The sequence below is a fragment of the Rhinopithecus roxellana genome, chromosome 13 (assembly GCF_007565055.1).
Source record: "Rhinopithecus roxellana isolate Shanxi Qingling chromosome 13, ASM756505v1, whole genome shotgun sequence".
Taxonomy (NCBI): Eukaryota; Metazoa; Chordata; class Mammalia; order Primates; family Cercopithecidae; genus Rhinopithecus; species Rhinopithecus roxellana.
In genome coordinates, this window is record NC_044561.1 from 119038609 (window position 1) to 119056184 (window position 17576).

The 17576-nt window shown below is 39.2% G+C and overlaps 1 protein-coding gene across 2 annotated transcripts; it reads right to left on the reverse strand.

Annotated features, from left to right (window-relative positions):
* Positions 1-209: 209 nt before the first annotated feature.
* On the reverse strand, positions 210-17576 carry WFDC11 (WAP four-disulfide core domain 11). 2 transcript variants are annotated; one of them, XM_010384220.1, is made up of 5 exons: positions 17488-17576; positions 14046-14128; positions 2212-2362; positions 913-1055; positions 210-385 (listed from the first exon to the last, which is right to left on the reverse strand). In XM_010384220.1, the coding sequence occupies exons 3-5, from the start codon at positions 2309-2311 to the stop codon at positions 365-367; spliced, it is 264 nt and encodes an 87-aa protein (XP_010382522.1). In that variant the 5' UTR covers positions 2312-2362; positions 14046-14128; positions 17488-17576; the 3' UTR covers positions 210-364. The 2 variants fall into 2 exon arrangements, with proteins under 2 accessions (XP_010382522.1, XP_010382521.1); XM_010384219.1 differs by having other exon boundaries at positions 17484-17545.

The window sequence follows — 17576 nt, forward strand, 5'->3', positions numbered from 1 at the left end:
AGTGCTGCTGAAAATTCCCCACATTAAAAATGGGACAGAAATAAAATTCTGTTCTGTGAAACCCATGAAATTAGCCTATCAGTTCTAAGCTTATCAGATGGGATGGCAAATTTGGAAGCTCATCTACAACGTAGGAGAGGAACAATACTGGAGATTTGTAATAAGGGTACTCATGGGTGGTGGGATGATCTGAAAAAAGGCAAGGCCGCTACTGGTAAATGAGTTTATTCGTCAAGTGTTTGCTCTTGTCCAGCTGTCAGTAAAAATAGACTGGTGTTCCTAAAAGTAGCCACACGGTACTACTATGAGACCTCTTAAACATTTCCTGCCCACACAGGTGGCAGCCTGGTGGGAAGCTAGGGTTTTAGTAATATTCATCGGTTTTCTGTAAAAGAAAAAGATTAGATTTTTAGAAGCTAGAGAACTCTGAGAAACAAGCATTCATTCCCCCTGCTTAATAGTATCCATGTTCACCAGACAATGGGACAAGAATACTTTAACGTAACAACAGGAGTTGCCCACTTCTGAGTAGGTGAGGTATTGGTCTATTGAACAAAAAAAGGTGGAGACTTTGGGCCTGGCTGAGCCAAATGGCCCATGGGAAAGTCTGACTATAGAAGCAGTGGTTAGAAATCTGGACAAATTTAGGAAAAAAATAGGAAACTATGGTGTAATACAAAGAAGACAACACAGACAGGTATTGATTATATAATGAAAGAAGTAATGGGGTCTAAGCTAGTGTCTTGATTTACTTGCCAGTGAATTGCTTTCCAAGTTAAAGGGACATTGTCTTCCATTATTTTTGTACCTAGAATTTGGGGTACCTCAGTCTTCTGTTTAGGAATAATAGCCTCTGCGAAGGGAATGAGAATCAGTGAAGATATACACCCAAGCAAACATCTCCCAACTCACGACGTTTATCCAGCAGATGTTTCCACAATAGGTCCAGCAGCATGTGTAATTTGTGTCTTTACATCTAAAGGCTTTAGAACACTTCTTGGTACATTCTTTGACCTTTGGGTTTCCCCAGCACTCTTCAAGTAACAATTCCTTCCCTGAAATTTAGATGAGATGGTCAAAGGTTGATAGTACGTTTCAGCCAAGCGTGGAAAGAAAAGCCCTTCATATGTTTAACCGTTCCTCCTGGAATCTGGGCCCCAAATCCCAACCAAGATATCTATTTGCCTTTTAAGGGAATTGCCTTCATGAGCCTCCTCAAATTCCTGTCATTATACCTTCACTGACCCCATCGCATCTTTACTGACCTCTTTTCCTTCTCAACCTCTGCAGGCTTTACCACTGTTGCAGGCCTCTGGGTCCTCTCTGAGCATCCCAGCGATACAGTTCAGTCAATCCCCAGCATTCACGTGCCCTCCTATGAAATCTACATTTACATAACAGGAGATCTCAGGGCCTGGCATATCTTGTAGCCTCATTGCAATGCCTATTTCACAGTGTGGGAAGCTAGGCCAGGTCAAGTAAGAAACAGATTCTCTCCCTTTTTCTTTCCCTACTTGCTGACTCTGTGTTTAATAACTCAGCCTCTCTTCAAATTCTTATCTCTCTCACTCAGTTTTCTTAGCTCCTCCATTCATCCCATTTTCTTATCATATGAGAGGTTGCCCCACTGAGAACCGATCTCAAGCCTCTTTCCTAACTTTTCACATTCTGAAAGCCTTGCCACTGAAACTAAGGATATGTATTAAGAAATGCCCATTTGGTACTCATATGACAAATTATATGCAGCTAGTGCACAGAGATACCAGTATAGAGCTGCAGAATTAGCTCTATACTGACATCTCACCCTCAAAGACAGTCTAACATTGGAAAATGCTTTTATGTTTATAGCTTATGGTATATATACACACACATGTGTGTGTGTAAATATATATATTTAAATATATATCTTATATATGAATATATATAAATATTCATATATATTTAAATATAGATAGATAGATACATAGATAGAGAGAGATGGAGAGAGAGAGAGATAGATATTGCTACTTTCAAGGTTAAAAGAGGAAGCATTAAAGGACCTCAGCTTAGGGATTTCTTGAATCTCTGTGCACACAAAGTTGTCTGATTCTCTGATGGGTGATCCTATGAAGGTGGGTCCTGAGTCAGATACAGCAGACATGAAACCCCCTTCCTTGTTCAGAAACAAGCTCATCCCCCTCCTGTGGCCCTTAATCCAGCTTCACCACCTACTGGAATATTTTTTCTTCTTCATTTCTCCCAGCACAGACAGTAGCACCATACAGAAGAATGTCATAAGCATGAGTATCCACAGCTTCATGAGGTTGACCATATGTGTCTGAATATATGTTGTTGGAAGGATTGTTTTTCTTCCCAGCTGCTGCTAGAGATCAAGACATATAAATAGGGAAAGAGAGGTGTGAAGCAAGAGAAAGTGCTTGTCGAATTTCTTCATTCTCTATCTTCTCACTATTCCCCCTTGCCCTCTGCCTACCCAACAACTGGCACACCTAAGCTGAGTGTTAGCTTTGCCAAAACGAATCTCTCCATCTCACACCTCATGTTTTCCTTTTGCTGGAAAAAAATGGAATGTGTTGCCTTATTTTGATTAAAACATAATTCAAATTCAGCTTACAAAAAAAATTTTTGATCTTTTATTTTAGGTTTAGGGTACATGTGAAGGTTTGTTACATAGGAAAACTCATGTTGTGAGAGTTTGTTGTACAGATTATTTCATCACCCAGGTATTAAGCCCAGTACCCAACAGCCATCTTTTCTGCTCCTCTCCCTCCTCCCACCCTTCACCCTCAAGTAGACCCCAGTGTCTATCGTTCCTTCTTCGTGTTCACGAGTTCTCATCATTTAGCTCCCACTTATAAGTGAGAATATGCAGTATTCGGTTTGAACAAATTCTTTTTGAAAATGTGTTGAACATTTATTGAACACCTACTATGTGACAGGCACTATTATACACCATATATAGAGAGAGGATCCTTAACTTATGATGGTTTGACATACAACTTTTCAACTTTATGATGGTGCAAAAGCAATACACATCCAGTAGAAATCGTACTTTAAGTACCCATCAACAATTCTGGAGGTTTTTTGCTTGGTTTTTTTGTTTTTGCTGTTACATAATATTCCATTCTGTGAATATGTCACACAATATGTATTCATCTTCATGAAAATGAGCATTCAGGTTGTCTGCAGTGGTTTCACTGTTGAAACCATAAAACTAAAGCAGCCATGAACAAATATACTATTCTCCTGCACACGAATGAGAATTTTTCCCCTTTCCATCCATGCTTAATTTTTCTCTTTAATGTTTTTTTATTTTCAGCAGAGTATTAAATACATTACATGAGCTATTCAACACTTTATTATAAAATAAGCTTTGTGTTAGATAATTTTGCCCAACAGTAAGCTAATGTTAAGTGTTCTGAGCACATTTAAAGTGTTAGCTTACAAAATTCTTAAAACATAAAAAAGTACATAGAAGAAAGTGAAAATATTTCTAGTTATTCCACTATATCGATGTACAATATTCTATCTTTCATATGTGCATAGATATAGATTTTTTATAAAACAAAAATTATATAAGCTTGCTGTTATATAATGACTTTTTAAAAACTACTTCATTAAGATATAACTGACATATAAAAAGCTATTTATAAGACATCTTGGCCGGGCACGGTGGCTCAAGCCTGTAATCCCAGCACTTTGGGAGGCCAAGATGGGCAGATCACGAGGTCAGGAGATCAAGACCATCCTGGCTAACACGGTGAAATCCTGTCTCTACTAAAAAATACAAAAAAAAAAAAAAAACTAGCCGGGCGAAGTGGCAGGCGCCTGTAGTCCCAGCTACTCGGGAGGCTGAGGCAAGAGAATGGTGTAAACCTGGGAGGTGGAGTTTGCAGTGAGCTGAGATCCGGCCACTGCACTCCAGCCTGGGTGACAGAGCAAGACTCCGTCTCAAAAAAAAAAAAAAAAGACATCTTCAGTGTATACAACTACAATGAATTTGAAGACAAGTATACACCCATGTAATCATCACCACAATCTAGGCCATAAACATATCCATCGCCTCCAAAAGTTTCCACTGGCCTCTTTACTTATTATTTGGTGTGTGTGTGCGGTAAAAATAAGATCTGTCATCTTAACAAATTTTTAACTTTGCAATACAGTATTGCTAACTATGGACACAATGCTATACAACAGGTCTCTGAGATGTATCCATCTTGTATAACTGAAACTTTGTGCCCTTTGACTAATATCTTCAATCTCTCTGCTTGTTATTTGGTCTGTCCAGGGTATCTAATTCTTCCTGATTTAAGTTAGGAGAGTTGTATTTTTCCAGGAATTTATCCATCACTTCTAGGTTTTCTAGTGTATGTGTATAAAGGTGTTCATAGTAGCCTTACATGATCATTTGTATTTCTGTGGTGTCAGTTATAATATCTCCCATTTCATTTCTTAATGAGCTTATTTGGATTTTCTCTCTTATTTTCTTGGTTAATCTTGCTAATGGTATATCAATTTTATTTATCTTTTCAAAGAACCAGCTTTTTGTTTCATTTATTTTTTGTATGTTTTTTTTTTGTTTCAATTTCATTTAATTCTGCTCTGCTCTGATCTTAGTTATTTTCTTTTTTTATTACACTTTAAGTTCTGGAGTACATGTGCAAAACATGCAGGTTTGTTACATAGGTATACATGTGCCATGGTGGTTTGCGGTACCCGTATTTCTCCTAATGTTATCCCTCCCCCAGCCCCCCACCCCCTCAACAGGTCCTGGTGTGTGATGCCTGCCCCCTGTGTCCATGTGTTCTCATTGTTCAACTTCCACTTATGAGAACATGCGGTGTCTGGTTTTCTGTTCTTGTGTTAGTTCGCTGAGAATGATGGTTTCCAGCTTCATCCGTGTTCCTACAAAGGACATGAACTCATCCTTTTTTATGGCTGCATAGTATTCCGTGGTGTATATGTGCCACATTTTCTTAATCCGGTCTATCATTGATGGACATTTGGGTCAGTTCCAAGTCTTTGCTATCGTTAATAAGGGTGCAATAAACATACGTGTGCATGCGTCTTTATAGCAGCATGAGTTATAATCCTTTGGGTATATACCCAGTAATGGGATCACTGGGTCAAATGGTATTTCTAGTTCTAGATCCTTGCGGAATCACCACACTGTCTTCCACAATAGTTGAACTAGTTTACAGTCCCACCAACAGTGTAAAAGTGTTCCTATTTCTCCACATCCTCTCTAGCACCTGTTGTTTCCTGACTTTTTAATGATTGCCATTCTAACTGGTGTGAGATGGTATCTCATTGTGGTTTTGATTTGCATTTCTCTAATGACCAGTGATGATGAGCTTTTTTTCATATGTTTGTCGGCTGCATAAATGTCTTCTTCTAAGAAGTGTTTGTTCATATCCTTCGCCCACTTTTTGATGGGGTTGTTGGGTGTTTTCTTGTAAATGTGTTTAAGTTCTTTGTAGATTCTGGATATTAGCCCTTTGCCAGATGGATAGATTGCAAACATTTTCTCTGATTCTGTAGGTTGCCTGTTCACTCTGATGACAGTTTCTTTTGCTGTGCAGAAGATCTTTAGTTTAATGAGATTCCATTTGTCAATTTTGGCTTTTGTTGCCATTGCTTTTGGTGTTTTAGTCATGAAATCTTTGCTCCTTCCTATTTCCTGAATGGTATTGCCTAGGTTTTCTTCTAGTGTTTTTATGGTTTTAGGTCTTGTGTTTAAGTCTTTAACCCATCTTGAGTTGACTTCTGTATAAGGTTAAGGAAGGGATCCAGTTTCAACTTTCTGCATATGGCCAGCCAGTTTTCCCAACACCATTTATTAAACAGGGAATCCTTTCCCCATTGCTTGCTTTTTTCAGGTTTATCAAAGATCAAATGGTTGTAGATGTGTGATGTTATTTCTGAGGTTCCTTCTGCTGGGTTTGGATTTGGTTTGTTCTTGTTTCTGTAGTCCCTTGAGGTGTGACATTAGCATGTCAATTTGGGCTCTTTCAGTCTTTTTGATGTAGGCATTTAGGCGTATGAGCTTTCCTCTTAACACTGCCTTTGCTTTATCCCAGAGGTTTTGATAGGTTGTGTCACTATTGTTGTTCAGTTCAAATAATTTTTTAATTTCCGTCTTGATTTCATTTTGACCCAATGATCATTCAGGAGCAAGTTATTTAATTTCCATATATTTGCATGGTTTTGTAGCTCTTTTTGGAATTGATTTCCAGTTTTATTCCACTGTGGTATAAGAGAGTGCTTGATATAATTTCAATTTTCTTAAATTTATCTTTTTTAATTTTTAAATTTTGGAAACAGAGTCTCGCTCTGTCACCCAGGCTGGAGTGCAGTGGTGCAATTTCAACTCACTACAACCTCTGCCTCCCGGGTTCAAGCAATTATCATGCCTCAGCCTCCTGAGTAGCTGGGACTACAGGCCTTTCCTGGCTAATTTTTATATTTTTAGTAGAGATGGAGTCCCACCATGTTGGCCAGGCTGGTCTTGAACTCCTGACCTCAGGTGATCCACCCCCCTCAGCCTCCCAAAGTGCTGGGATTACAGGCATGAGCCACCACGCCTGGACCAATCTTCTTAAATTTATTGAGGCTCATTTTATGCCCTATCATATGATCTATCTTGAAGAAAGTTCCATGCGCTGTTGAATAGAATGCGTATTATCCAGTTGTTGGATAGAATGTTCTGTATATATCTGTTAAGTCCATTTGTTCCAAGGTATAGTTTTAATCCATTGTTTATTTGCCGACTTTCTGTCTTGATGATCTGTCTAGTGCTTTCAGTGGAGTATTGAAGTCCCCCACTATTTTGTGTTGCTGTCTATCTCATTTCTTATGTCTATTAGTAATTGTTTTATAAATTTGGGAGCTCCAGTGTCAGGTGCATATTTGTTTAGGATTGTGATATTTTCCTGTTGGACAAGGTCTTTTACCATTATATAATGTCCCTCTTTGTCTTTTTTAACTGTCATTGCTTTAAAGTTTATTTTGCCTGATATAAGAATAGCTACCCCTGCTCACTTTTGGTGTTCATTTGTATGAAATGCCCTTTCCACCCCTTTAATTTGTTGTGAATCCTTATGTGTTAGGTGAGTCTCTTGAAGTCAGCAGATGGTTGGTGAATTATTTTTCCATTCTGCAGTCTGTATCTTTTCAGTAGAGCATTTAGGCCATTTACATGTGTTTCCAGAATTTGTTTCAAGATTTAGAGCTCCTTTTAGCAGTTCTTATAGTGGTGGTTTGATAGGGGTGAATTCTCTCAGCATTCGTTTGTCTGAAAAAGACTATCTTTCCTTCATATATGATGCTTAGTTTCACTGGATACAAAACTCTTGGCTGATAATTGTTTTATTTGAGGAGGCTGAAGATATGGCTCCAATCCCTTCTAGCTTGTAGGGTTTCTACTGAGAAATCTCCTATTAATCTGATAGGTTTTCCTATATATGCTACCTGGTGCTTTTGTTCACAGCTCTTAAGATTCTTTCCTTCATCTTAACTTTAGATAACCTGATGACAATGTGCCTAAGCAATGATCTTTCTGTGATTAATTTCCCAGGTGTTCTTTGTGCTTCTTGTATTTGGATGTCTAGGTCTCTAGCAAGGCTGGGAAAGTTTTCCTCAATCATTCCCCCACATATATTTTCCAAACTTAGATTTCTCTTCTTCCTCAGGAACACTCATTATTTTAGGTTTGGTTGTTTAACACAATCCCAGATTTCTTGGAGTCTTTGTTCATATTTTCTTATTCTTTTTTCTTTGTCTTTGTTGGATTGGGTTAATTAAACCTTGTCTTCAAGCTCTGAATTTCTTTCTTCTACTTGTTCAATTATATTGCTGAGACTTTCTAGAGCATTTTGCATTTCTGTGTGTCCAATGTTTTCTGAAGTTTGTATTGTTTTTTCTTTATGCTATTTCCTTGAATATTTCTCCTTTCACTTCTTGTTTCTTTTTTTTTTTTTTTTTTTTTTTTTTTTTTTTTTTTTTTCTTGCATTGGGTTTTACCTTTCTCTGGTGCCTTCCTGATTAGCTTGATAACTAACCTCCTGAATTCTTTTTCAGGTAAATCAGGGATTTCTTCTTGGTTTGGATCCATTGCTGGTGATCTAGTGTAATTTTGTGGGGGTGTTAAAGAGCCTTGTTTCATCATATTACCAGAGTTGGTTTTCTGGTTCCTTCTCATTTGGGTAGGCTCTGTCAGAAGGAAGGTCTAGGGCTGAAGGCTGTTGTTCAGATTCTTTTGTCCCACCGGGTGTTCCCTTGATGTAGTACTCTTCCCCTTTTCTTATGGATGTGGCTTCCTGAGAGCTGAGTTGTAGTGATTGTTATCTGTCCTCTAGGAATAGCCACCCAGCAAGTTTACCAGGCTCTGGGCTCCTATTCATCATAAGACAGCTGAATATTTGTAATTTCTTCTCTTTAGAAAAAAGTGTCATTGATAATATTCTTTCAATTGGAATTTTGTTAAATTCATTATTAACTTCAGATCACAAATTTATAGATCTAAAATTTGTAGATTCTAGGTAAAGTATACTGCCTATTTTATAACCTGGATAGTTGTTTCTGTCTTTTTCTCCACCAGGATTGGTTTATTTTACCAACAGAATACACATGTTGTCTTACTATAAGAGATAAATTATACCTCATTTGTCACCACACAAAATTGTTGGCATAGCATGGGACAGAGAACAAAACCTGAACACTAGAATCAGAGAGACCTGGGCCCAAATGAATCCCAATCCCAACACATTTAGTTTAGGGCCTCAGTTTCCAATATACAATATGAGAGTTATATTAGTATCACATTCACATTGTGAATGCATGAAGCCCTGAGCATAGGGCCTGGCACACAGATCATGCAAATAAATGTTGGCTATTATTATTATTATTATTAAACTCTCTTTTCTCCTCCAGAGGGGCGGAAGTTATTTAATTTCATTGACTTTGTAGTGGTCTTCTTAAAACTTTCAACTATTTAACCTACTTGGAATTAATTCTACTGATTGACTGAGGTTCTAGCCTTTATTCATCTGTCATAAATTCATTCATCCCACAAATATTAAATGACTACTGTAAGCCTGGCACTATTATAAGCAATGAGGATACAGTAGAGGACAAAGCTGACAAAAATCCCTGCCCTCGTCAAGTTTGCTTTATAGTCGGCCGGGCGCGGTGGCTCAAGCCTGTAATCCCAGCACTTTGGGAGGCCGAGACGGGTGGATCACGAGGTCAGGAGATCGAGACCATCCTGGCTAACACGGTGAAACACCGTCTCTGCCAAAAAAAAAAATACAAAAAAAATACAAAAAACTAGCCGGGCGAGGTGGCAGGCGCCTGTAGTCCCAGCTACTCGGGAGGCTGAGGCAGGAGTATGGCCTAAACCCAGGAGGCGGAGCTTGCAGTGAGCTGAGATCCGGCCACTGCGCTCTAGCTTGGGCGACAGAGTGAGACTCCGTCTCAAAAAAAAAAAAAAAAAAAATTCATCAGTTTTTTCTTCACTCCTTTCTCACTCCCAGCCTGCTCCTTCACTCTCCTGAATCCAAACAAAAAGAAAGAGGAGAGAAACAGATACAAAGGAGAAGTCTGGATAGGATACTATGAATTGCACCATCATGAGGGAGATATCGTCCCTTCCCTGCAAGTAACCAATTTTCCCTGAAAGTCCCATTTTTGCTTAAATGTTTTCAACCAAGCAGAAGAAAATATGCATGAATCAGTTGAAATCCTTCAAAGGCTCAAAATTAGGAATAGTACCTACAGACATTTTAAAAGGTACAAAGCCTTTGAGAAGGACTAAATTGATTCTCCTCTTGGCACATATGAAAAATTATAAAACAGAAAAATAAAAAAATTGAGGCACATGGGCCATAAAATAGGTTTCCTTTAACTCACTTTAAGCTATTATTTGGAAATAATTTCAAACTTACAGGGGTAAGAATGGTACAAAGATCATCTGCATACTGTTTACCCAGATTCACCTACTTCCTTTCCCTCTCTCCCTCTCTCCCTCTCTCCCTCTCTCTCTCTCTCTCCCTCTTTCTCCCTCTCTTATTTTTTGAGCAATTTGAGAGCAAGTTTCATTTGTCATGGCCCTCATTTTTAAATACTTCCGAGAGTATTTTTTTTAATACTTTAAGTTCTAGGGTACATGTGCACAATGTGCTGGTTTGATACATAGGTATACATGAGATATGTTGGTGTGCTGCACCCATCAACTCGTCATTTACATTAGGTATTTCTCCTAATGCTATCCCTCCCCCAGCTCCCCACCCCCTGACAGGCCCCAGTGTGTGATGTTCCCCGCCCTGTCTCCTAGTGTTCTCATTGCTCAATTCCCACCTATGAGTGATAACATGTGGTGTTTGGTTTTCTGTCCTTGTGATAGTTTCCTGAGAACTATGGTTTCCAGCTTCATCCATGTCCCTACAAAGGACATGAACTCATCCTTTTTTATGGCTGCATAGTACTCCATGGTGTATATGTGCCACATTTTCTTAATCAAGTCTATCATTGAGGGACATTTGGGTTGGTTCCAAGTCTTTGCTATTATGAGTAATGCCACAATAAACATACATGTACATGTGTCTTTATAGTAGCATGATTTATAATACTTTGGGTATATACCCAGTAATGGGATTGCTGGGTCAAATGGCATTGCTAGTTCTAGATCCTTGAGGAATCGCCACACTGTCTTCCACAATGGTTGAACTAATTTACACTCCCACCAACAGTGTAAAAGCATTCCTATTTCTCCTCACCCTCTCCAGCATCTGTTGTTTCCTAATATTTTAATGATCTCCATTCTAAGTGGTGTGAGATGGTATCACATTGTGGTTTTGATTTGCATTTCCCTGATGACTAATGATGATGTGTCTGTTGGCTGCATAAATGTCTTTTTTTGAGAAGTGTCTGTTCATATCCTTTGCCCACTTTTTGATGGGGTTGTTTACTTTTTTCTTATAAATTTGTTTGTGTTCCTTGTAGATTCTGGATATTAGCCCTTTGTCAGATGGGTAGATTGCAAACATTTTCTCCAATTCTGTAGATTGCCTGTTCACCTGATGGTAGTTTCCTTTGCTGTGCAGAAGCTCTTTAGATTAATTAGATCCCATTTGTCAATTTTGGCTTTCATTGCCATTGCTTTTGGTGTTTTAGTCCTGAAGTCCTTGCCCATGCCTGTGTCTTGAATGGTATTGCCTGGGTTTTCTTCTAGGGTTTTTATGGTTTTAGGTCTAACATTTAAGTCTTTAATCCATCTTGAATGAATTTTTGTATAAGGTGTATGGAAGGGACCCAGTTTCACCTTTCTGCATATGGCTAACCAGTTTTCCCAGTACCATCTATTAAATAAGGAATCCTTTCCCCATTTCTTGTTTTTGTCAGATTTGTCAAAGATCAGGTGGTTGTAGATGTGTGGTGTTATTTCTGAGCCCTCTATTCTGTTCCATTGGTCTATATATCTGTTTTGGTAACAGTACCATGCTGTTTTGGTTACTGTAGCCTTGTAGTATAGTTTGAAGTCAGGTAGTGTGATGCCTCCAGCTTTGTTCTTTTTGCTTAGGATTGTCTTGGCAGTGAGGGCTCTTTTTTGGTTCCATATGAACTTTAAAGTAGTTTGTTCCAATTCTGTGAAGAAAGTCATTGGTAGCTTGATGGGGATTACATTGAATCTATAAATTACCTTGGGAAGTATGGCCATTTTCATGATGTTAGTTCTTCCTATCCATAAGCATGGAATGTTCTTCCATTTGTTTGTGTCCTCTTTTATTTCATTGAGCAGTGGTTTGTAGTTCTCCTTGAAGAGGTTCTTCACATCCCTTGTAAGGTGGATTCCTAGGTATTTTATTCTCCTTGTAGAAATTGTGAATGGGAGTTCACTCATGATTTGGCTCTCTGTTTGTCTGTTATTGGTGTATAGGAATGCTTGTGATTTTTGCACATCAATTTTGTATCCTGAGACTTTGCTGAAGTTGCTTATCAGCTTAAGGAGATTTAGGGCTGAGATGATAGGGTTTTCTAAATATACAATCATGTCATCTGCAAACAGAGACAACTTGACTTCCTCTTTTCCTAATTGAATACCCTTTATTTCTTTCTCTTGCCTGATTGCCCTGGCCAGAACCTCCAATACTATGTTGAATAGGAGTGGTGAGAGAGGGCATCCCTGTCTTGTGCTGGTTTTCAAAGGGAATGCTTCCAGTTTTTGCCCATTCAGTATGATATTGGCTGTGGGTCTGTCATAAATAGCTCTTTTTATTTTGAGATACGTTCCATCAATACCGAATTGATTGAGAGTTTTTAGCATGAAGGGCTGTTGAATTTTGTCTAAGGCCTTTTCTAAATCTATTGAAATAATCGTGTGGTTTTTGTTGTTGGTTCTGTTTATGTGATGGATTACATTTGTTGATTTGCAAATGTTGAACCAGCCTTGCATCTCAGGGATGAAGCCAACTTGATCATGGTGGATAAGCTTTTTGATGTGCTGCTGGATTCGGTTTGCCAGTATTTTATTGAGGATTTTCACATTGATATTCATCAGGGATATTGGTCTAAAATTTTTTTGATGTCGATGCTATTCCTTTCTGCTTGTTAATTGTCCTTCTAACAGTCAGGTCCCTCAGCTGCAGGTCTGTTGGAGTTTGCTGGAGGTACACTCCAGACCCTGTTTGCCTGGGTATCACCAGCAGAGGCTGCAGAACAGCAAATATTGCTGCCTGATCCTTCCTCTGGCAGCTTCGTCCCAGAGGGGCACTCAACCATATGAGGTGTCTGTCGGCCCCTACTGGGAGGTGACTCCCAGTTAGGCTACACAGGGGTCAGGGACCCACTTGAGGAGGCAGTCTGTCCGTTCTCAGAACCCAAACGCCGTGCTGGGAAAACCACTGCTCTCTTCAGAGCTATCAGACAAGGACATTTAGGTCTGCAGAAGTTGTTTGTTGCCTTTTGTTCAGATATGCCCTGCCTACAGAGTTGGAGACTATAGAGGCCTAGGCCTCGCTGAGCTGTGGTGGGCTCCACCTAGTTCGAGCTTCCCAGCCGCTTCATTTACCTACTCAAGCCTCAGCAATGGTGGATGCCCCTCCCCCAGCCAGGCTACCGCCTCACAGTTCGATCTCAGACTGCTGTACTTGCAGTGAGCAAGGCTCTGTGGGCGTGGGACCCACTGAGCCAGGCCCAGAAAAGAATCTCTTTGTCTGCAGGTTGCTAAGACCTTGGGAAAAGCACAGTATTTGGGTGGGAGTGTCCTGATTTTCCAGGTACAGTCTGTCATGGCTTCCCTTGGCTAGTAAAGGGAAATCCCCCTACCTCTTGTGCTTCCTGGGTGAGGCGACACCCCCACTCTGCTTTGGCTCATCCTCCATAGGCTGCACCCACTGTCCAACCAGTCCCAATAAGATGAACCAGGTACCTCAGTTGGAAATGCAGAAATCACCCATCTTCTGCATCAATCATGCTGGGAGCTGCAGACCAGAGCTGTTCCTATTCGGCCATCTTGGAGCCGCCTCCTCCATGAGTATTTCTTAACAACCTGAGCATTATCTTACATGATCATACTACAGTTATCAACTTTGTTAAATTTAACCTTGATCAAACATACTTTTATCTGTTCTATCATGAGTATTAAATTTTATCACTTCACCCAATAATGTCCTTTGTCTTTTATGAAGTTCAAATTTTGGAAGAATACAGCCAACTTTTTCTTCGAACTGAATAGTCCTCAATTGGGGTTTATCTGAGATTTCCTTAAGATTAGATATAAGTTATGTATTCTCGGTGGGAATAGCATCTGGGTGATGCTGTGTCCTTCTCAGGATATCACATATGGAGGCACACAATGTCTATCCATGTTATCTTTCTCTGCCTCAGTTTCTCCATTTGAACAACATAAACAATAATTTATTCCATAGAGGGATAGTGTTGGCATGATGCAGGGGCATGATTTGGGCAGGGAACCCATCCAAGCAAGACAAAGGTGAAAGCTTTTACAGGCTCACACTTCCAGCCCCAGGACCTTGACCCCCACCTACCTTTGAAGATGTTGGAGTTGGAGGTGCTGATAACCTACTTGACTGGTGGCTCTTCTTCCTTGCCTCTAGGAACTGCAGAGCCCCTACACAGTGAGTAGGTGGTGAGCAGAACAAATCAATTATGCAGATCTTAGTCATGCTTCTGGTTGTGGCAATCTGTAAGTTCTGTCCCAAACCATGAGTTTGGTACATATAGAACATTGTCCCTGAATTCCTATTCAAGGAGTACTTTCTTCTTTTTGCTGCAGGCAATATAGATAGAGACAGAACACTGTGGACCTGCAGAATCCTCTCCTCCCCAACACACACACAAGTCTGGCTGATTGTGGACACTCAGACACAAGTCTGGGTGATTGGGGAGTGGAAGGAGGATCTACATATCTATTTTTTTCTAACATTGTGTGAGGACCTTCATAAAGTCTCATCCATCTTTATATTAACTTCTCCATTACTAGCACCAGCCTAACACCACCTTACCAGCAATCTCTTGTGACTTTTGTGAGGAAAAGAGAGATCTCTTCCACGAGGGCTTGGAAAATGTCACGTAACATGTAGATTTTAAATATGTAGACTTAAACTAAACTCAAATCCTACCTCCCACTTACTCTAGGAAAGTCACTAATCGTCTCTGTGCCTCAATTTCCTCTTTTTTAAAGTGAGAATAACAGTACGTTCTTCATAGGATTTTTGGGAGGATTCCATGAGTTATTTTGTGTTAAGCACTGAGACCCAATGTCTGGCATATAAGCAGTGCTATGTATGGTTTGTTAAATAAACCAATAAAACACTTATTGAAGTATTCAGAATCACCCAGCTGAACACCAAATTCACTATGAGTCAAATATTTAACAGGTATTAACCAATACTCTCAATGACCCAGTGAGTTTAGTGCTAAACATTTATATTTTGCAGATGCAGAAACTGAAGCACCGAGGCGCTAAGCAACTTGCCCAAGGCCACACAGCCAATGAGTGGTAGATACAAGATTTGAAAAGAAGTGAATCCAGAGCCAGGTGTGCAAGATGGTGAAGCCCACAGCTTTTCCTGGGCCTCAGAGCCATGATACATCTTGGGCTTATTCCCATCACCAAGAGCACTCTCTCTAGGTACCCTTACAGTGCTAGCACAGGGGCATAAAGGGAAGGGAAATTTCAGGAGCTGAGCTGACTGTGAGAGGCTCTGAGTAAGTCGTGACTGGGTCTAGGAATATTCCCAGAGTTGTTTGGTTGGGATGAGAAAGTGGGAAAGTGGGAGAGAAGCAAAGCCTGTGGATCATACTAACATTTTCTTCTCTAGTTCTATTTCCTTGCTTCTTCCCACTTTACAACACATTTTTGGCTTTGGCCTCTTCCTGGGACCCCCCCATCATTTTATATCATTGACTTCTCTCCATAGGAAAAAAAAAAAAGGTTTCTTTTCAGGATGTCATTTTTTGCTCTTGTACTAATACAAGAGCACTAATACACAACTCATGCTTAGTGCATAAATCTTATAAAAATATGAAAATGACAATTAAATTTAAAAATCACTGATAATCTTGTCAACCTGTGCTAACATTTGTGTATATATTCTAGTAGACTTTTTCTTATGTACATATATGTTTTTATATAGTGGATAATCCTGTGAATATTTTTATGTTTAAGCTTTACAATAAATGTTTTCCTGTATTCCTAAATATTTTCAAAAATTTCATAAATTGGTAGATTCTCTGCCAATTAATCACCAGTTGTTGACAAGTTTGGTGGTTCCAGTTTTTCCCTATTGTAGAAATTCACTATTAGTTACATAATTATAACTAAATCCTTGAGTATTTATTTATTAATTCCTTGGGAAGCCTAATAAAAGTAGAAATACACATAAGTTAGAAATACACATAATTCAATCTGTCCATAAATATTACCAATTCTCTCTTCATAATGTTTAGGCTATACTTGCACCAACAAGGAAATGGTCTGGGCTGGGCACGGTGGCTCACGCCTGTAATCCTAGCACTTTGGGAGGCCAGGGCGGGCAGATCATGAGGTCAGGAGATCGAGACCATCCTGGCTAACAGGATGAATACCCCGTCTCTACTAAAAATACAAACAATTAGCTGGGCGTGGTGGCGGGCACCTGTAGTCCCAGCTACTCAGGAGGCTGAGGCAGGAGAATGGCATGAACCCAAGAGGTGGAGCTTGCAGTGATCTGAGATCACGCCACTGCACTCCAGTCTGGGTGACAGAGAAAGACTCCGTAAAAAGAAAGAAAAGAAAAGAAAAGAAAAGAAATGGTCTGAAAACGTCAGACCATTTCCTTCATCTTGACCCTGACAATAGACATTCAGAGGATTCAGAGAGATGGTAAGTCGGAGGAGCCAGCAGGTTATTGACTACTCACAGTTGTCTAGTGCCACAATCGCAGGCTTTACACTCATCCGATGGAAACTTAAAACACATCTTTACAGAGGCAGATACTAAAAAATTAAAATTAAAATTAAAAAACCATCTTTATCATTTGCTAACTCCATGACCTTGGGTAACTCATTTCACTTCTGGAAAAACTCCATTTAATCACATGGAAAAATGAGAGTACAGGCATACCTCAAAGATACTACAGATTCAGTTCCAGGCCACCCTAATAAAGTGAGTCGAACAAATATTTTGGTTTCTCAGTGCATATAAACGACATGTTTATACCATACTGTAATCTACTAAGTGTGTGACAGCATTATGTATAAAAACAGTGTACATATCTTAATCCAAAAATACTTTATTGATAGAAATCAATAACAACATCTCTCAAAACCACACACTTACATGTGCTTATTAGTACATGCTCCTGTTCCTGAATGACTTTTTGGTAAACAACAAAATTAAGAAAGAAATCAAGAAGTTTTTTAAAACTAATAAGAACAAAGACACAACATACCAAAATCTCTGGGACACAATTAGAGCAGTGCTGACAGGAAAGTTTATAGCACTAAATGCCCACATCAAAAAGTTAGGAATATCTCCAATTAACCTAACATCACACCTAGAGGAACTTGAAAAACAAGAGCAAACCGACCCCAAAGCTAGTAGAAGAAAAGAAATAACCAAAATTAGAGCTGAAATGAACAAAATGGAGAAAAGGGAAACCATACAAAAGATCAATGAAACCAAAAGTTGGTTCTTTGAAGAATAAATAAGACTGGTAGACCACTAGTTAGACTAATAAGGAAGGGGAAAATCCAGATAAACACACTCAAAAATAACAAAGGGGATATTACCACTGACCCCATAAAAATACAAACAAAAATCAGAGACTATTACAAACACCACTATGCACACAAACTAGAAAACCTACACAAAATTGATAAACTAGTGGAATCATGCAAACTCCCAAGATTAAACTAGGATGAAATTGAACAGACCAATAACAAGTACCCAAATTTAATCAGTAATTTAAAAAAAAACTTACCAACCAGAAAAAGCCTTGGACCAGATGGATTCATAGCCAAATTCTACCAGATATATAAAGAAGAGCTGGTGTCAATCCTACTGAAATTATTCC